General features: G+C 50.1%; 1 protein-coding gene across 1 annotated transcript in view; it reads left to right on the top strand.

The window, feature by feature from the left end:
- The first annotated feature begins 1935 nt into the window (after positions 1–1935).
- LOC144753940 (E3 ubiquitin-protein ligase TRIM11-like) overlaps positions 1936–21686 on the top strand; it is a 277392-nt gene continuing 257641 nt past the window's right edge. The window contains exon 1 of the mRNA XM_078641467.1: positions 1936–2468. Coding sequence (XP_078497593.1) covers positions 2055–2468 — 414 coding nt within the window. The 5' untranslated portion in view covers positions 1936–2054. The remainder of the gene's footprint in view (positions 2469–21686) is intronic.

Here is a 21686-nt window from a genome sequence, read left to right on the forward strand (position 1 = left end):
GAGACCGTGTCAAAGGCGGCGCTTAGGTCTAACAAAACAAGCGCCGCCGTTTGACCTGCATCCAGGACTGCCCGCAGGTGCTCGACCATGAATAACAGTGCTGTCTCCGTGCTGTGGCCAGCCCGGAAACCGTTCTGGGTGTCGTCCAGAATGTTGGTACGCGACAGATGATCAGTGAGGGCGGTGTTAACGTGCACCTCCGCGAGTTTGGCTGGCCACGGGAGAAGCGAAATCGGGCGGTAGTTCTCCGATTTTGTAGGGTCGAGAGATGGTTTTTTCAAAATGGGCATCACTACCGCATGCTTCCATTTCAAAGGCACCTGGCCAGATGATAATGACATGTTGATTAGGTCACAGACCGGGCGAGCAAAAGTCTGGTCTCTGAACATTAGTGGCTTGAGCGGGTCAGCTGGCGACCCAGACTTGACTCGAAGAGCCAAGGCCGTGTAAGACTCCGAGGAGAGACAGGGGAAAGAGTCTAATACCACCAGATCCGGCAGGGTGGATGACCCCGCGCTGGTTTGTGCAACAGTGGGAAAGGCCCTATAGATGGTCTGGACCTTCTCCAGGAAGAAAGCCGCCAGCGCTTCACAATGGGTATTGGAGCTGATGGAATTACCGGCAAGCTTCCTTGCCACAAGGTCCTTGAGAGCTTTAAAGATGGTTTTAACAGGATTCCCACTGCTGCGGAACTCCAGGGCGTAATATGCAGCCCGGGCTCTACAAACCGCACGGTGGTAGGACTTGACAGCAGCGGTGTACAAGGTTTTTTTGCTGCTGTCGTACCTCTTCCTCCAGTCTCTCTCTGCACGTCTGCAGACACTTTTCAAGGCCCGCAGATTGCCATCATACCAGGGGCTGGGGGCGCGGGGACCACACTTACTTGAAACCATCGGGATAAGGGAGTCGAGGGCTCTGGTTACCCATCCGCAGAAATGGTCATAACCAGAATCCACGTTCTCTGCTACATCCAATGGATCAACAGTAAGAAGGCGATAGAGATCTTCCGCCTTTAACTTGCTCCAACGCCGTCTGGGCAAGGCTCGCAGCGACGGCTTAAGTGGGGCCTCCATGAGAGGACAGGAAATAGTCACGAGCAAGTGGTCTGACCAAGTCAGGGGGAGGGGGGAGGCCACTGTAGCCCCCTCTAGGTTGGAAAAGAAGGGGTCCAAAATGTGGCCACCACTATGAGTGGGGTCCGAGACCAGCTGGAATAGTTGAAGGGCCTCAAGGTCCGCCACCATCCCACCCACTGAGGTAAGAGACAGGGTATCAAAATGGAGATTCAAGTCTCCTACGATAGAAAAATTGGCAGACCCTACTGCTAGTGAACTAACTGCCTCAGGAAGGGCCTCCCGAAATGCCACGGAGCTACCAGGTGGCTTCATTCACCCCCATCATGGTCACATATAGCACTCGTCAGATGACAGTTAACACTACTGAGCCCGATACTCTACAGGAAGAGTTAAGTGACTCCATGCCAAGCATGGTGCTCCTTTTATCCCGCTCTGACTTTTAGCTAATAACGGTTTGCATGCTGGGATTTGTAGTTTTTGTTTACCATTGCATTCCAGCGTGCAGGGTACAGTTTAGAAACATCCAATACTGTAAAAAGGTGTCACAAATGACATCAAGTCAGTATTCAGAGCTGAAACAGCCCTCATGATGCAGTAAGGGTTGAAACCCACAGACTGCGACACAGCCAGGTGCGGAAACTTATACAGGCTCCAATACAGGCCAACGCAGATTCGTATATTCCTAAATCCCCTAATAACACTCCCAGCTCAGACCCAGACATTCTGGGATCGCCGGTTGATACTCTCGGCTCTGCTGCAGACCTCCCCTTTCTCTGCTGCACACAGTCCCAGGTTGGAGAGCGACGATCCCGCTCAGCTGTACTCGATCTCGGCTCATCCGCCGACCGTCCCATTCTCTGCTGCAAAAGCCAATGAAAATGCGAGGGTGTATATGGTAGAAGAAACGGACACTCCCGCTTCACAAACCGGGACAGAGAAACGAATGTCGAACTTCGTCATTCCCTCTCCGGCAGGAACATGGCTGCAGCGAACCACCTCCGAGACCTGAAGCAGGAGGCCACCTGCTCCATCTGTCTAGGGTACTTCACAGACCCCGTGTCTGCGGAGTGCGGCCATGCCTTCTGTTTTTCTTGTATTACTCGGTGCGGGGAGGGGGTGCAGAACCACTTCCCCTGTCCTCAGTGTAGAGCAGTCTACGAGACCAAAACCCTCCGGCCCAACAGGCACCTGGCGAACATGGTGGAAATCGCCAAACACCTTCAGGTCCCGAGTGCCACCCCCCACGGGATTAACAGGTGCAGAAAACACGAAGAGAAATGGAAACTCTTCTGTGTAGATGACCAGGAGCCCATCTGTGTGGTCTGCAGCATGTCAGGGGACCACAAGACTCACAAGATGCTTCCCATTCTAGAGGCTGCCCAGGAGTACAAGGTATGTGTGCTACAGAGGTGGGAAAGTGGAGGGGGCAGGCTACACGGTACCCCACTTCGAGAGGCTGCCAAGGAGTACATGGTCGGTGTGTGTTTTGTAAAGGTGGGGCACATGGGAGTGGAACCAGGCTACACGAGGCTGCCCAGGAGTTCATCGGACCAGTGGCTTAAAAGACACTCCTCACGCCACGACGTGGGGGTGGTCCGTCTTTTAAACATGAAAGGCCCCTCAGTTTATCTGTGTGTGTGTGTGTCTCGAAAGCAGCAGCATGCTCCGAGTGGACATTGATATGGATCATGATTTGAAAAGAAACAAAATACCAACGTATTTGTTTATGTTTTTAGTCAGAGGCTGCTAGGGCCCTTACAAGGGTGGATGGTGCTCTCTCTGGAGTGCATTATATGGGCCGGTACTGTCCGGTATGGAGTACCGGCACTTTTTTATTTTGACAGGGAGAGTACCGGCCCTTCTCAAGAGTAACCGAATGCTTTTAATTGGAGAGTACCAGTACTTCTCAGAAACAAGCAGGTACTCTGGTGCCTGCAATTCTATTTCTCCATTTGAAGCACTGCCTCTCTGAGAGCACGTCCACCAACGACCACGGCTGGTTCAGAGGGGAGAGGTAGCATGGAACTGACTAGGGCAGACCATGTGTGCAACTACAGCAAAAGGTTTAGGATTCTGCTCAGAAGCACCGTGACCCTGAAATTGTGGCACCCCAACACTTTTCCTCAACAAAACACCCACAATTCAATGATTTGATGACTGTGTTAAACCTCAATTTCATGAGGCTATGTATCCCCGTAATAAGTCACCCCCCACCACCTCAAAATACCTGGAAACAATCAATTACGTAAAAGGGCCTGCTCAATAACTTAGTTCTAGATCAGCGGAATAGTTTAAAAGACTTATTACAAACTTTTAAAGAAAATTCGGTACAGAAAATCATAATATCTCAGTACAAAGCATTAACTTGGTGCCTTTGGGATACTTTTACCAACCTACCTACAGCAACCGTACTACTGCAACCAATGAGCCCCAAAAAGCGAATGGCAGGCCCTGGTTTAATATACCTGTCCATAATAGATTTGTCATACTCCCTAACCTTGAGGAGTTTAACTGACTACGCTTAGAAGCCACCAGATCGGCTGAGGCCTGGGGCAGGTCATGGATTTCCTTACCAGAAAAACGTCTGGAAATTCAGCAATGTGAAACAATGCTTTAAGTAGTGATTGACTACCCCCCCTAACGAAATCACCATTAAAGATTTGTGGAGCTTATGATCCCCACTTTACTTCAGTAGCGACTGAGGTGGAGAATGTCAATTTTACACCCTTCACTATACACACTGCTTTCATGCCATCCCCCACCTCATGTGTCGCCTCTATAGTATCTGCTGCTGAAGCTAAGTTTGAGATAAGTGAAGCAAGCAAGAGAATGGATATGTACCAGATTATGTTTTGGAATGTAGCAGGTCTAAAAACTAAGGTAACCAACCAGTTATGGATTGACTTTGTGAAGAAATTTGATATTGTCAGTCTTAAGGAAACCTGGGTGGAGGAGCCAATTCATATTAACTGATACAAAACTTTTCATATACCAGCAGTTATATCATCTCATGTAAAATCAAAGGGGGTTTATGGACACATTTTTCAAATTACCTTAATATAAGAACAATTGTATTGAATGCTGCTGATCGGTATTTTCAAATCATTGTCCTTGATGTTGATATATCATTTTGCATTGCTTTAGTGAATTTTTACAAAAGTGTTCCACATGATTTGATTGAGGGCATATTTAAGTCATTAAGCTGTTTATATACCAAATTTACAGCCTTCCCCAACTAAAGATCTGTTTTCTATTAGGATTTGCTAACAAGTTATGTTCCTCGCCGGTCTCCATTAGTTCCACTTTTAATGGTTGGGGCACATTTTCAACCATTGACTTTAACATCGTGTAGACATTCTTCCAGAGTTAAGGATTTTAATTCCCACGAGAAGTCTCTGAGTGATCATTTCGCTGTAAGTTTGGGTGTGTTGGTTTCCAGTAATAAGGGAACTATGAGAGACAACCCAACCCACATTGTTGATAACATAACTCTGAGTAGACAAAATGGTTATGTTCTTTGTAGGGCTAAAGTGGAGCCAGATGAGTTTACGAGACAAGTTGTCTTAAACTGTAAAGATGTCTTCTTAGCATGCCTGGACGAAATGACCTCTCATAAAGATATTATAGAAGGGTTTTGTCACTATATCTGACTATATTAGAAATGCCTTGTTTGTGAAAACCGATAAAAAAGCCACCCAAAAACTTGGGTGGTTTTATTCTAAATGTACCAAGTCCTACTCGTTCCTTTTAACACACCTTACATAATGTAGTCAAAAATAAGGATGATATTAAAGAGGCAAGAAAGATGCACAAGAGTGTATTAAAAGAAAGGAAAAAAACCTTTAAAGAAGAAGCCTGGCGTGCTTTACATGCAGCATCGGAAATTTGAGACTCTTTTGCATTTTGGAAAGCAGTTAATTCACCCTTCCTGGTTCATAGAGATATGGCAACACTAGAGATAGCTATAAGTGAGCAGATTGGGTAGATCATTATTCAAACCTTTATAATAAACTACTGCCGGAGGCCCAAGGAGAAGTGCCTGCAGTTAATGAGCCTGAACAACTGCTAACAAGCCAACAGATCGACTTACATTTTGACCTTAGCGATGTTAATCAGGCTGATTCTATGTCGCAACAACGATTGCCCCAACCACGACTTCCCTAACAACGAGGTCGCCACCACGACCTCGTCTAAACCACGATTTTGTTTTACCACGATTTTTTGTGGTAAAGGAATGCGTGTTAAAAAAATGCTTTTAAACTATTACCCCAATCCTCCCACCCTTTTAAAACTTTTTCCCCATACTCTATAAGCAAATATGTTCACCCAAACACCCTTTAAACTAACCCCAACCCCTACTAACAAATCCCAAAGCCTCCAAAATCCTTTATTTTTACTCCAAACACCCTTCCCACTAATATCGAATTTCGCTGCTCTCAAATTAAACATGATTACCCTCAAACCCTATTAACTAAATCCCAACCCCTTAAAATGTAACCCTAAACCCCCCACCCCCTGAAAAAGAAACTCTCTTACCTGGTACTCTGTGACGCTCCTCCTAACTCTCGATGTTTATAAAAGATCATTAGTCAGTCAGTTTCTGTTTTTTAGAGTATTACGACAAGTCATTTTTTTAGGATTTTATTTTTTGTAGTGCTTCCGAGTTACACCCGGAAATAGAGCTGGCAGGTTTGTCCTGAACTACGACGCAAGCGTAACTCCGCCCTGCCCGAACACTACTCAGCTAAGGCTGAGTCGTTGTTCAGGCAAGTCGTTGTTACGCTTTCGTGACTCCGGAACTCGTTGTTCTGGAGTCGTTGTTCAGGATGTTCCCCCTCAATATGGGGTCTGCTTTTGACGCAAGTAATCAACGCATGTAGTACGATCGGATTCTTACAAACTTGGTTTGAATAAATATTGGTGCCCATCTTTAAACAAGCATTTGCAATGCAATAGGTCCTGCATTTGGCTGAGTTAGAGCTATTGGCGTTGTAAGTGACAATGTCTTTTATGTATGTGTTTTTGTTTGGAGTGGATGTATGCGGTGTGGCATTATGTGGTTTGAATTGGAACTGTTAGTTGTGGAATTGTATGGGTTGGAATTGTGTGGTGTGTAGTGGAATTATGTAATTAAACTACCAGAAGTGCCAATAGTGATAATTAGTCAACTCAACTTAAGCAGACACTAAAGCTACTGGTCAGTCTGTGCCCTGAATAATCGATAATCTTTATTTCATTCGAAAAGACAATTCATTACGTTTTGGAAACGCCGCAAGTTTTTTTCAGAGGAATTTTTTTAACAAAAAATAACTGACACTCTTGACATTTACGCACCAAATAAATCTATGTACAACAAAACCAGATCAATACATAATCAAACAATAATTCACTCAACCCAATCCTTCCACATTCATACAGTGTTTTCTCAGACACTCTCACTCACACACAAACTCATGTACCCCTAGCATAGGAAAAATAATAAGCAATTGTGGACTGGCTAGGAGGTCTGAAGACCAAACAATGTAACAAATTAATATCAAGGCTTGGCTGTGCCCATATTCGTAAAAAGCACTGGTGAGTTTTAATACACGATTATAAATCGCACAAAGCCAGCCTTAGCTGTCGAAACAGCACATTTGTTAGCTTCACCACACTGAAATACACGGGTCTACGTGTTTCGAACCCCGTCAGTTTTGTGGGGTGTTCTCCTCAGGACCAAAATAACTATTTTCTCATCCAGTGATGGACAATAAAGTTGCGGAAGAACCTGGAGCAATTTATAGGTTCAGGGAAAAGAGCGTTGTGGCATGCGGTGGTGGAAATGGACGGAAGTTTCAGTTGATGTCCTTTGTCTGCAGTTTTAAATTGGCCAAAAAAGCAGCTGGAGCTGAAGGTCAAATCGGAAAAGCCACTTGTAGTATCTCTGAAAAGCTTGTTTCTTAGGGATGTGTCCAACGTGCTCGGAGTCCGGCGTTTGTTTGCGGGATTTATAGAAGACCTGTCGTCCTTCTGTCTGCACTACAAAGAGAAGCCCCGAATAGGATAACTGGCTGCCGAGATCAGCGGGAGGAGCATTTTTTGCTGTTGCGCCTCCAGTGATTTGTAGCGGCAGTGGCTCACGGGCTTAGAACAGCGTCTGTAGCAGTCGTGCAGTAGTGGAATTATGTGGCATTGTGGATAGGGACAGGGGTATAACAAACACCCCCGCAGCCCCCGCGGTGCGGGGGACCCCAGTCTTCAGTATCTGAAGGGGGCCCCCTCAGCTCATGGGTAGAGAGCTGTGTGTGTCTTGCTCTAAAGCAGCTGCAGGTGCAGTCTGCTCTGAGCTCCTCCGCGCTGACCAAGGACTGAAGAGAAACCATGTAACAATTTACATTGTTTCTCTTCAGTCAGAGCCGGCCTTGAAAAAGGATGGGGGTGCGGGCCCCAGAGACAGCAATCTCCACATAGTAGTAACCCAGGTAGACCATGACCCCGGTTCGTGTCTGTACTAATTGATGTTAGGTTTAAAGATGTGGAAGAACTTTTGTTTCTGAAAGTTGACTCCTTTTTTAATTATATTGTTGATATTGATATTGAGATGTATTTGTAGAGCGCTCGTTCGCCCGGGGGATTCATGGCGCTATGGACAGGAACACATCGCAACAGCCAGAAGACGCATAGAGGAGCTTTTCAGAACGCCTGAGAAAAGAGCCATGTTTTAAGGGAGCGTCTGAAACTAAGAATATTGTCACACATTTTTAGGTGCAGGGGAAGAGAGTTCCAGAAGGTGGCTGCAAGGTGGTCAAAGCAGCAACCTCCAAGACGTTTCCTTTTGTAAGAAGGGACAATCAGAAGGTGTTTGTGCATGGAGCGGAGATTCCGAGAGGGGTTGTATTTTTTGAACAGGTCTCTAATAAATAGGGGGCCAGTTTGATGTAAGGACTTGAATAAAGTACACCCGGTCTTAAAAGCCACCCGTTGCTCAACAGGCAGCCAGTGTAGTTGTTTTAAGCCTAATCTAACAGACTGCCTCTTAGTTAGGTTAAGAATTAGTCTGGCTGCCTGATTCTGAATCAGCTGGAGGCGTTTTAACTCACCGACCTGGAGCCCAAGGTACAGGCTGTTGGAAAAGTCCAATCTGGACAGGACCAGGGAGATGACAATCTGTGTGAGCGCCTCCAGAGAAAAAAAACGAGCAATTTTCTTGATTTTCTTCAGCTGAAATAGGCTGGAGGACACCACTGCCCCGACCTGTCTTTTCAGAGAAAGATCTTCACTGAGGTGAATTCCTAGACTCTTGACCGAGAGCGACTTGGATGGTGGAGCTCCCATGCTGACTGGCCAGAAACCAGGGTTCCAACTCAATGCGCTCCGCCCAGGCAAGACCAACTCAGTCTTGCCTGGGTTGAGTTTCAGGTGACTGCAGCTCATCCAACTCAGGATGTGAGACATGGTGTTTTGAAACACTACCACTGAGTCTTCGGTGTTTAAGGGAAAGATGAGCTGCAGATCATCCGCATAGTTGAGTATGGTTACTCCTGTGTTCCTGAGAGAGTACAACAGGGGGCATAAGTATAAATTAAAAAGCAGCGGTGACAGGGAGGAGCCCTGAGGGACTCCGCAGGTTGTGGGGATTGTGGGAGCAGTAAAAGAACCCAGTCTCACCGATTGTGTGCGGCCAGTAATGAATGAGCGGATCCAGCTTAACGCCGAGCCCCTGAGACCAGCCTGTTCGACACGGTTGACCAAGATGGTATAGTCAACCGTGTCGAATGCCGCCGATAGATCTAGTAGCACCAAAGCCTGATGGATCCCCTCATCGGCGTTCCGCCTCAGAGTGTTCTGGACTGAGACGATGACTGCTTCAGTTGAATGAAGGGGGCGGAAGCCAGCCTGATTAGGCGCAAGATACTGTGAGTCTTCCAAAAATTTGGAGATACTATCACAGACATGGGCCTCCAAAAGTTTGGCGCAGTACGGCAGCAGAGAGATGGGCCTATAGTTAAGGGGGTCCGATGGATTAGCCCCAGCTTTTTTCAGCAAAGGGATGAGGAGGGCTTTTTTAAAACTGGCGGGGACTAAACCCTGAGAGAGGGATCCGTTCAGCATAGAGAGAATACTCTCCGGGATGGCGGTTCCCACCTCGCCCAGAATATATGGGGGGCAAATGTCCTCGGGGGAGCCCGACTTAACTTTGGAAAGGAGTTTAGATAGGCAGGCGACATCAATGGGAGGGAAAGATTCCAGGGTAGATGGGTTGTAGTAAAGATCAGTCGGAGGGGGAGATGAGATGATGGGAATGCTTTGCTTTATGGTGCAGATCTTATTAAAAAAGAAAGCGTTTAGTGTATTGCAGAGGTCCTGGGTTGGAGCCACAGCTAAGGAGGTTCTGTCGCTACCACTGAGGCTCTCCACAATATTAAACAGTTCTCTGGATTTGTTGCGTGATAGAAGGATTTTTTCTGAGAAGTAATCGGTTTTGTGTTTTTGGATGAGTTTCTGATACTCTTTCCGCGCCCTGCAGTAGTCGGCCTTGTCGAGATCTAAGTACGCTGTTCGCCACTTTCGCTCCTTTTGACGGACTTGCAGTTTCAAGGCTTTAAGGTGCGGTGTAAACCACCTATGAGCATCTTGGGTGCGGGAGCGAGGAAAGCTGGAACAAGGGGCATGAACATTAGCTGCCTGAAGTAGCCAGCTAGAAAAAGTTTTTTCCATCCCTTCAATGTCCTGGTCTAACAGGGGGAGGGATGATGTTAAAGTGTCAATAAAGGCAGGGAGGTCAGCGTGCTTCCAGAGTCTGACTTTCCCTCCTTGCTGAAACAGCTGTTTCCTGCTTTCAGTGATAGTGATAGAGAAGTCGATCAAAAAATGGTCCGACCAGATACATGGGGTAATGGAATTGATGGTAAGAGGGATATTCTGTGACCAAATCTGGTCAAGGCCATGTCCTTTAACGTGGGTAGGGAGGTGTATCTGCTGGGTAAGATTCAGATCTGAAAGAGTTTCCTTCAGTGCAGCTGCCTGCCCGACCAACTCAGTAGAGTTCATCCAGAGGTTAAAATCACCCAGCAGCACAATTTTCTGGTAACTGATTATCAAAGGGGCCAGATGTTCTGCCAAGGATGCAGCAAATGTGGGCATGCTTTGGGGTGGACGGTAAATGAGGACCATCAGTAGGGCTCCGCTATTAGTGTCCATCCTAAAAATCATACTATCCGATCCCGGCAGGACGGGTAACGCAAGCAATATTTGAATTGAAGATGATTTTTAGGTTTCTGACTTAGACGTGTGCACTAGGAGGGGAAACCAGGTTTGTAGGTCAAATAGATCATGGTTTGGCTGCACCCCCCCTCTCATGCCCCCAAATTAAGACTTGCGTTTTGGCGCTGTTTAAACAAAGGACTCTCTTACAGCCAGTGATGGACATGGTCATGCATCTCTTTGTCCTCAGTGTGCATTAGAATGCACTCCTGATGCTCATGAAGTATTTTTCTTGGGGGAGTCACATAGATGTAGAAGGGCAACAGACCCCCTTGAAACGCCATCATTTGCATATTGAAATGCAAACTGCCTGTAACCACAACAGTAGACCAGTTGATCTCGCTCACAAGTGTCTGGTGGATGATTTGACCCCTTTCACTTTTCAAACATGTAAAAAAAACATGTTTATCGTGCAATGTTTGGTGACATACTGGTGTAGACTTAAGTAATTGGGCAGCCACAGTTTCCACAATTCCAGCATGCATCACTCTCTCGGATCCCCAAGGAGGCCAGGCGGGCTGGTGTCCAGTATGCCTTGTGCACTAGCCAATATTTGGTCTGGTTTAGCGTTGCCGTAATTTTTTTCCTAGAGGTTGATCTCCATAGTTCTGCTTTCTCGGCCTCACTTAGTTCCCTCCCTGCTACGGCTCCCCAGAAATTTGTGACCTTGTCGTTGAGTTTGGTGTTTTTGGGGCCGAGTGTTTTGTATAGGTGTGCTACTTGGTGTCCTAGTGTGTTGAGACTGGCTGCAAGTTGTATGAGCGATGGTGTCCGGTTGTTGAGGTTCGCCTTCCTGATTGCCACTTTGATTTTCAGGAAGTTGTAGAGCTCTATGCTTTTTAGGTTATGAGCTTCCTTGAGGGTGTCAACGGTTGTGTGCGCTCCATGTTTTTGAAGGTCCTGGGCAGTGGAGATACCATGTTTGTACCATTCGTGCATGTCTAGAACCCTATCCCTGTATCTTAACCTGGGGTTGTGCCAGATGGATTCTAATTGGCCTTCCTTGATGCTTGTTGTCAGTAGTTTGTCAACACTTAAAAGAGCTATTTTCGTGTTCTTTAGGACTGGGTTGTCCTTGACTGCTGGGTGTCGGGTGGCGGTGAGGAGGGCGATGGGGTTCATGCCTTTTAGTAGTCCCCGCTCGAGTGTAAGCCATGCTGGGGTGTATTCCTGTCTTGGGTCTAGCCAGTGTAGCCCCTGTCTGGCAATGCAGGCTACCTGGAATCGTTTGAAATTAGTTATGTTTAGACCACCCCGATCTTTTGAGAGCCTAAGCCTGCGTAGGCTGATTCTAGGTGTTTTCCCTCTCCACAAGAAGTTGTTCAGTATCTTGTCTAGTCTCTTGTGGAAGTCTTCTGTGTTAGTCAGTGGGAGCATGGTTAGCATGTAGTTGACCATCGGTGTGAGCATCATTTTTATCGCTTCTACCCTTCCCCACCATGTAGTGAATCTGGGGGACCACCCTTCTACTTTATCCTTAATTTTCTGGATTGTTGCTTGTTAATTATGTTCCAGTGTCGTTCTTAGGTCTCTCTCAAAGAGGATGCCTAAGTATTTTATGGGCTTCTGTTGCCAGGTTAGTCCGGACGTTCCTAGTACCGTTCTTGTTGTGTGGATGTTTAAGGGTTTGCACTCTGATTTGTCTGTGTTGAGTTTGTACCCTGATACCTGGGCGTATTTCCCGATAGTGTCAGTCAGTGCTTTAATGGATCTTTCTGGGTCTTCTGTGACTATTAGTACGTCATCAGCGTATGCCGCTAGCTTGAATGTTTCTCCTCCTATTGGTATTCCCGCTATGTCTTCGTTCGTTCTGATCATCGTGAGGAGCGGTTCTATGGCTAATAGGAAGAGGGCTGGTGAGAGTGGACAGCCTTGTCTTGTTCCCCTGCCTAGGTGTAGTATGTTTGATGTGCCTCCGTTGACCACCACCCGCGCTTTGGGGTTGTTGTATAGGGCCATCACCATCCTTCTATAGTTTGGCCCCAACCCGAATTTCCCCATGCATTGATCTAAAAAGGGCCATGAAACCCTGTCGAAAGCCTTCTCAGCGTCCAGGGCTATCATGACAGCTGCATTGCTGCTTCGGGAGGAGTGGCTGATTATGTGGCATAGTAGTCTCGTGTTGTCATGGGACATACGGTTTTTGATGTAGCCAACTTGAGAGTTGTGTATCAGTTTGGGTAGGTACGCATTGAGTCTGTTGGCTAGTATTTTTGCGTAGATATTGCCTTCTACATTTATTAGGGAGATAGGTCTAAAATTCTTCGCCTCATTTGTGTCCTTCCCTTTTTTTGGTATGACAATTATGTTTGCCACAGCCATTGAGGGTGCCATGTGTCCAGTCTGGACACATTCCGTGAATACTTGTTTCATTGTGGGTTTGAGAGTGTGCAAGTACTGCTTGTAGAAGGCAGCTGTGAAACCATCCGGCCCCGGTGCCTTATTGTCTTTGAGGCTTGCCGTGGCTTTCTCTATCTCGTCCTCCGTTATGGGCAACTCTAGGATGTTGCGTTCTCGTTCTGATAGTGTGGGTGTGGTTATGCTTCCTAGCAGCTCTTTGCCTCCATCCTCCTTAAGCGTTTCATCTTTGGTGTACAGTCCCTCATAGAAGTCTCTGAAGACCTCTAGGATGTCCTTGTTTGCAGTCTGGGACTTGCTGTGTCTGTCTTTGATGGCTCCTATCGTGTGCTGTTTCTGTTTCCCCTTTACGTAGGACGCTAGGTTTTTGCCCGCTTTGTTTGCAGTGCAGAGGTTAATAGATTTGTATTTATTAATCCAGGTCCCTGCTCTCTCACTCAGTATTCTGTTAAGTTCGTACTTCCGTTTGGTAAGGTTCGTGAGTGTGTTACTATCTTCTATTCTGGCTATGTGGCTGTTCTCCAGCTTTTTAATCTCTTTCTCTAGGTCTTCTATTCTCTTGTTCCTTCCTCTGTTCATCCTGCTTTTAACGGTCATTACTGTTCCCCTGATGGTGGCTTTTAGGGCGTCCCATAGTACTTCCCTGTTTGTCTCTGGTGTGTCATTCATTAGCAGGTATTCCTTTATTGCCTCCTCTATCTCAGCCTTCGCTGAGGTGTGTTGGAGTAGACTGTCATCGAATCGCCATCTGCGGGTTGGCTTTTCGTTGTGCTTGCCCGATAGGGTTAGGCTTATGTGCGAGTGATCTGATACCGATCTGGGGCCTATCTCCGTGTGATCTATGAGGTGGGTGTGTGTTTCTGACATTAGGATATAGTCTATTCTGCTATATGAGTTGTGTGGGTTGGAGTAGAATGTGTATTCTCTGGCATCTGGGTTGCTTAGGCGCCATGGGTCTCTCAGTCTTAGTTTGGAGCATAGATTCTTTAGGATGTTGGGATTGTTTGTCGAGTGGCTCGGTCTGTGCGGGTGCTTGTCGATCGATGGATCAAGAACTTGGTTCATATCTCCTGCAACGATCAGCAGGTCGCCCAGCGGTAGGGTGTGTAGTTGTGCTCCTACCCCCTCCCAAAATGGTTTGTCCTCGCAGTTGGGGCCATATATGTTTGCCACATGGAATGTCTCTCCCGCTCTTCTAAGTGTGGTCACAAGTGTTCTTCCTTTGGTGTCTGCCTGTGAGTCTACCACTGCTAGGTTGGAGTTTTTGCTGATGATTGTTACTACCCCATTCTTCTTGTTCTGCGCTGGATAGGTGAGGTGGTGGGATCACCAGGGCAGCCACAGTTTCAAAGGTAAAATATTAGGTTAGTTCAGGGGCAGTTTTAGCTTGCCAAGGTGCTGAAATGTGCCTCTCTGCACGGATTTAATCCATTCTACTCACGCCTGTGGTGAAGGACTTCTAACCAGCACTGGCTGTGCATTGTTTCTTTTATTCTACCTGAAATCAATCACTTTTATCATCTGTTTGCTAGTCAACTTGAGGTATCCAGTCAGTAGAGTCTTTTACTGCTGCGTGGGTGACGTCCAGACCGACGTGCTTCTAAGGCATGAAAATCAACCCTCGAGTTAGCCATACAGAAGCACTACTGGCCAGTGGCAGGGAAACTCCCCCTCCTCAAATAACCAGCTTCTAAAAGTGTGATGCTTATTTTGTGATCCGATCTAAGTACTAATATACCTATTTGCAAAATATGGAATCAGAGGGGCAGAACTCAAATTATGATTCCCTTGGTTAGGCTACCTTCACAGTGATGGTGGCCTGCGAGGGGAAAGTACACCGTTAGAGGTTTGCAAAACTTACTTCATTTGCTTATGTTTAATTACGAGAAATTTAGGAAAGATTACTAAAACTGGCATTTAGAGCTATATTTTAGTATGAAAAGTGTCTTTATTTCCATTTTGGGCAAAAGGACATATTTAGTGCTAAAAAATAGTGTGAAAAATGCAAGTGCTGCAAACAGCAGTGACTCGCATTATTGTTACTCTCATACAGCTAGATTCATCAAGCTCAATTGCGCTCGCAAAGGGCCAGATTCTGAGAATCTGGCCCTTTGCGAGTGCAATTTTTGCATTTGGGATTCATCATCCCAAATGCAAAATTCGCTAATAAAGAATTCGCACATTTGCGAGGAAATGCATTTAAGGAATCTCTATTTGAGATTCCTTAAATGCAATTCATTAACCATTTCTACATTGCGAATTCGCTATTTTTGGTCGCTATTTACCACGAAGTCTGACTTCGTGGTTCGGTTCAGGGAGACCGGGGTCATGTAGGTGCGATGCACAAAATTAATGTGGATCAATTTAAACCTTGCATTGCACAAGACATTCCTGGTCAGGAGCCCAATACGCTTACGCTGTCCCGGCTCCAGGGCCACCCCCAGGTCCGCCGCCCAGGACGGCGCGATCGGCGGGGCGGAGTCCCGTCGCATTGCTGAGTACATTAAGGAGATCAGCCGCTTTCCTCTACTGCAGGAAAGGAGGATGTTGAGGGTGTGGGTCAACAGAGGTGTCTCTGGGAACTGGGGCCAGGTCGCCCTTGCCATCTCCTGGAGTCCCCTGTAGTGCAGGTACTGTCCCCTGCTTAGGTCAAAGGCTTCTGTAGCACGCTCAAAGGACACAAAGGAGTCGTCCGGATAAAGGTCCGCCAGAGTCTCACACCCGCCGTCTCGCCATTCCCAGAAGGACACATTCTCCTCCATCAGCAGCACCGGGACCACAATCCACACGGTAGCTCCCTGTGAAAAGGGGCCCGCCGCAAGACCTTCTCGACAAACCGCTGCCAGATACCCGCCGCATGGCGCACCACATAGGGCAGGGCCTCGTCTGACCCCCGTCCCTGCATCAAAGCCACCTGCAAAGCCTTCCCGTCCGCTCTGCCCGCTAGGAGCTGCAGCTCCCAGTTATCTGTGTCCGCGAACCACCTTGCGGCTGGCAGGAGCTGGGCTGCGTAATAGTAGAGGTCAAACCTCGGGGCCTCAAGGCCTCCCTCCTCCCAGCTCTGGACCACAGTATGCAGCGCAACCCTACTGCATCTGCCCGCCCAGAGTAAAGATGTGAGCAGCGAGTTGAGCGTACAAAATATTCGCGGGGGAAGCGGGCATAGCGTATTTTGCAGGACGTACAATATTCTAGGCAACATCACCATTTTAGCAACTGCTAACCGCCCCATGATGGAAAGGGGGAGCGTATTCCAGAAGGACACAGACTGGTGCAAAGAGCGGAGGACCCTTTCAGCGTTGCGGACCAGCTGTTCGTCAGTCGAAGCCACCTGAATGTCCAGATACCGGAAGGCCTCCAACTCCCATCTCAGCCCCAGGCACGGGAGGCTCACTCCCGGGTCGACAGCACATCCCGCCAGAGGAAAAATCAGGGACTTCCCAGGGTTAATGCGCAGCCCCGAGGCAGCACCAAAGCGGTCCAGCAACCGCAGTAAAGCGGGGAGCGAGTCACTCGGGGAGGTCAAATAGAACAGAGCGTCGTCTGCATAGAGGGAGATCACGTTGACGGTATCGCCCACCTTAATACCCCACTGCTCCATCTTTGCACGAATGAAGACCGCCAAGGGTTCTATCGCCAAGGCGAATAGGAGCGGCAACAGGGGGCACCCCTGACGAGTGCCCCTCCCCATAGACCACTCCTCGGAGCGGGCCGACTCGAGCTGAACCCTAGCCCGGGGTGCTCCGTAGAGCACCCGGATCCAATTGCAGAACACTGGCCCCAGCCCTGCCATCCGGAACACCTCCAAGAGATCCCCCCAGCTGACCGTTTCAAAGGCCTTAGCCAGGTCAATGGACACTAGGATTTGGGGCTCCTCCCTACCACGCACCTCGTGGATGATATGGTTCAGACGCCGGAGGTTCATCGCAGTGTTACGACCAGGGATAAACCCACACTGGTCCTGATGTACCAAGTGTGCCATGTGTGGGGCCAGACGAGTTGCCAATAGTCTGGTGAGGATCTTTACGTCTGTATTGATCAGAGTGATAGGCCGGAACGCCACGGGGTCGCAGCTGTGCCCCCCCCCCCCGGTTTCAAGATCCTACAGACCTCCCCCTCATTCATGGTGGGCGGAAGAGCGCCACACTCCAGGGCCTCATTATAAACCTGCAGGAGGAGGGGGCCTAGGACATCTCCAAACGAATGGTAGAACTCAGGTGGGAAGCCGTCTCCGCCCGGCGCCTTAGCCCGCGGGAGGGCGGCCAACGCCACTGACCTCCCGGAGAGTCAACGCCGCATCCAACTCCGCCGCCGCCTCCTCCGAGAGGACCTGGAGAGCCAATCACTGGAGGTACGGCCGATAGGATGCCTCCGTGATCGAGGGGTCGGCCGTATACACCATTTGCAGGTGAGATCGGAGGACCTCAAGGATATCAGACTCAGAGTGCACCATGTCACCAGTGGGAGCCCGTAGGGCAACTATCCGCTCCGGTGCGAATTCCCGCCGAAGAATCCAGGCCAGCAGTCGACCAGACTTGTCCCCCTCGCGGTGGAGACGCTGCCTATACTGGCCCAAAGTATACTTATCCAGACGGGTAAGAATGTCATGGACGGACACCCGGGCCTCCCTTTCCGCCTCCTGGTCCGAAGCAACAGGATCCGGCAGAGACTGACAGCGCCGGAGTCTATCCTCTGCGTCCCGTAACTCACAGAGCAAGTGCTTCCGGACCCCATAGGTGAGGCCCATACAGGCACCACGCACCACCTCTTTCATGGCTTCCCATCTGGTTGAGTAAGGCAAATCACCGCCTTCCCAATTCAAATCTATGTAATCAGTCAGGGCAGTCGCCACATGGTCTTTCCCTACCTGGTCCTGCAGAAGGTCCGTTGGCATCCTCCAAGTACCGGGACGCGTAACCTGGTCCGCCCATTGTGCTAAGCACGTCACTGGGGCATGGTCCGACAGAAAACGGGCCTGGTGGGTAACCGTCAAGGAGAGAGACGCGGCAACATTGGCCACAAGGATGCGGTCCAGTCTACTATGGGTGCCGTGCGTTGGGGTATAACAAGTATATAGCCTCTGAGATGGGTGGCCCGTACGCCACACATCTACCGCTCCCAAATTATGCATCACTTCCCTGAGTCGCGCCGTCATGCGCAGCTTCGTGCCAGAGCGAGGAGGATGCCGATCCAAATCCGGATCCAACACGCAGTTAAAATCCCCAAACCAGAGGAAGGGGGCGTCCAGGTCCGAAACAATGAGTTCCTGAAGATGGGGAAAAAAAAACCCGGGTCATCGACATTCGGCGCATAGGAATTTAAGAGCAGGAAATACCTACCATCTAACTTAATCCGCAGCAGCAGGTACCTGCCTTCGATGTCTGCCTCAACATACTGAACGGCACAGGGAACCCCAGGCACCACCCAGATTAGGACCCCCCTGGCATAAGTGAGAAGGAGGAATGGAATACCTGGCCCCGCCATTTCTTGGACAGCTTCTGAGCACCCTCCTCATTCAAGTGGGTCTCCTGAAGACACACGACTGAGACCCCATGTCGCCTGAGGAAGGAAAGGACCCTGTGTCTTTTGGTGCAAGTGCCCAATCCGCGCACGTTCCAGGTTAAGAATTTAAAACCCATAGTCTATGATCACGCCCATCCGGGCCATACGATACGCACAGTGTGATCCGCCACTCTCCGGCCCGAACACTATCCAGGCCAGTAGGTCCAGCCCACATGACCAGCCACTCAGGAACCCAAATCACAGTACACTTGATGCCAGCAACAACTCCCCCTCCCAACCCACCCCCCGAAAACCCCCCAAAACACCTACCCCCACCCACGAGCAAGATGACAGCAACAACAGAACATGTTACCCTGCCCTCCCCCTGCCGGTGCCAGGACGTACACAGCCACCCCATTCGTCTCACACAACACTCACCCACAAGACAACCAAACTAACACCACCCACCCGCCCCTTCCAGCTCCCCACAGGACCCAACTCGCAGGATAGGCCCTAGGCTTGGCTAATGGTATCCGCCCCAGGTCGGGCTCCTCTCCATCCAAACATATGTATACTCCCCACCGCATAATCCCTCTTCAGTAGGATGCAAGTCCTCCGCTCCCTTCTGCCATCCAAGGGCAAATAGTATGGGCCACAGGCATCCCCAACAACCCAGAGACCCAACAGGAGGCCCTCCAAAGTGGGATACAACATAACATAAGCCAGACAGTACCTCAAGACGGAGCCGTCTCCGTCAGTAGCTCGGAAAGTCCAGTCTTCGGGATCACCGGGGCCGTAGAGTCCGTACCCAGCACAGTGTCCTGCAAGGTGTCCGGAACCAAAACTTCCCCAGGGGCGGACGCGTCTGAGGACTCCAGACCAGCCCCCGCCGTTGAAGGTCCCAGAAGCAGAGCACTATCCTCTCCCACCGTGACTCTAGGCCCCTCGGAGCCCTCCGAACCAGAACGGCGCCTTCTTCGTCCGCGATGTCTTCTCTGAGGACTGGTCCCCCTCGTCTCGCGGTGCCCTCCACGTTCTCCCGGGGGCAGGTCGTCACCCCTTATCTCCAGCCACTCCCATACCTCCGCTGGGGATTCAAAGAAGTGCGCCCGGCCCTGTGATATCACCTTGAGCTTGACCGGATACAAAAGCATATAGTGGATCTTCATCTCCCGGAGCTTCTGCTTAACCCCCAGGTAGGGCTTCCGCTGCTCCTGTACCTGCTGTGTGTAGTCGGGATAGATGGACACGCAACTGTTTTCTATGGGGAGAGTCGCCGCCTCTCTCGCCGCCCTCAATATGCAGTCCTGGTCCTTATAGTTCAGGATCTTAGCAATCAGTGCCCTCGTGGGCTCACGCGGAGGTGGGACCAGGGCCCTATGCGCCCGCTCGATGACGAAGACATCCGATAGGCCGTGTGGGCACAGCTGAGTCCGAATCCAGGTCTCCAGGAAGCGCTCTGCGTTCAGCCTACAGTCGTTCCGGCACACCCAGGACCCTAATGTTGCTTCGACGCGCCCTACCCTCCGCGTCCTCAGCTCTCCGCTCCAAGGCATGCGTCGTGGCCGTGAGGTGCGTGACCGTCTTCAGGAGGGAGGCCACCTCACCCTGTAGTTGGGTAATATTGCCCTCAGCATCCGAGACCTTATCCGCCACTTTTCGGAGATCCGTCCACAAAAGATTGACGTCAATCGATACAGTCTCTATCTGCCTCTCCAGCGCAGAGTGGGAGCCCTGTATAGCTTTCAAGAGCTCCGCCCGGGAAGGCTCCGCCGGCCCATCCGCACTCTCCTCCTGCCCTGTCTGTCGCATAATCCGTTGTGATGGCAGCCGCGGGGTAGTATACAGCATAATGGTGTTGGACTGGGTAGACCCGACATCCTATCCTTGCGCATTGCCAGCAGTCAAAAGTCTCATCAACTCCTCCAGTGGGTTGCCAAGGACCTCACTCAGCCACTGCCGCCCAGGTGCGTGCCTCCAGTCCGCTCCTCAGATCGTAGATGCCGCGCACCAGTTCTCGCCTCCAGGCATCTCCAGGCTGCGTCAATACGGAGGACGCCCGTGAGGGGCCAGTAGCGCCACTGCTGTGTCCAAAGCAAGGCCCCTCCGCCACAACCAGGGGTGCAGGGCCCAGTCACCCCCCTCCCCCCAAGACAGCAGCACCTGCAGGGACAATCTGGGCCAACAGTCCGACTCCACTGAAGGCCCTCGAGAGAGGATTGGGGCCCACAGGATGATAGGCGGCAAAAAAAAAAACAAGCAGCACACACCGTCTTCAATTAGGCCAGCATAGGAGGCAGGCCCTTCGCATTGACCAGGGAGCCCGATCCACAGTCACTCACCCCTATGTCCACAATCACGAGCCCCCAGGCCACCAGGGCTCTCATCAGCAATGTACCAGTGGGGGGGGGGGTGCCGCGGTACGCCAGCACGGGGCAGTGAGCCTCCCGATCTGCAGGCCCCTTCGTTGTGGCTAATGACCGCCTCGTCGTAGGAGCAAGATGGCGGCTCCGCGGGGGAGGGGCGCAGATCCGATCATGTATGCCCCGTAGCGCCGCACACACCTCACCGCTGGGCCAGCTCCCCAGGCCCCAAAGACAAAGGAGGTCTCCTCCGAGGAGCGCTCACCCAACCGGGAGGCTCCCTCACCGTCTCTCAAGCAGCGCCTGGGGGGAAGGGCGGCCGCAGCGTCTCTCCTCTCCAGATCCAGGACGAGGTCGGGCAATGGAGGCCGTCTTCAGGTCCCGCCAGCCACACACAAACTCCTCCAAGGCGGAGCCCCAGATGACAGCGGGCTCTGCTGTCCTTCAGGCGGCACCGCGATCTTCTGGGGGCGCCGCAAGGCCGGTCTGCCCCCGCACCACTGCTCCGGAAGAGGCCGCAGACCCCGGCCTCACATAGGCGGAGGTCCGGCCTTCAGATCGCCAGCACTGCCTCCGGGGAAACTCGCGGACGGCAGCCGGTGGCCCTCCAGGAGGGGGGCCCCCAGTGTGAGAGGAGCTTCCGGCCCCCGTTTCAAGCAAAAAGCAGCCCAGTTAGGATAAATATACAGGATATCTGGGTCCTCAGGACGGGAGCCGGTGGAGCTCATGTCCTGCCGGCCATGCTGCTTGGCCACGCCCGCCAAAAGTACAATTCAAATCACCTGCCACTAGTATGGGAACACCATCTGAGTACTCAGCCAAAGCATGATCTAGTATGTGAATTATATTTGTTTCCTCTAGAGCACGCACCACTCTATTATAGATATTACAATTTCTGAACTTCCAACCACTAAATAGGGTCAGCTCTAAACCTAAAATATCCAGGGGAGTCCAAATGGAGGAGATTGACTTTGGACCCCAGAGCATTTTTCACCCAAGTGGCTAGACCTCCAGAGGGTCTACCCTGCGCTTTCCGTTTGGCGTCAATGTCGGAGGCTGAAAAGCCACTTGTAAAAGAAGTAGACAAACTGCAGGGTTTCCTGAAATAGGATTTTGTTTTTTAAATTTATTTATTAAGAAGATT

Source organism: Lissotriton helveticus, chromosome 5_1 (assembly GCF_964261635.1).
Source record: "Lissotriton helveticus chromosome 5_1, aLisHel1.1, whole genome shotgun sequence".
Lineage (NCBI taxonomy): Eukaryota > Metazoa > Chordata > Amphibia > Caudata > Salamandridae > Lissotriton > Lissotriton helveticus.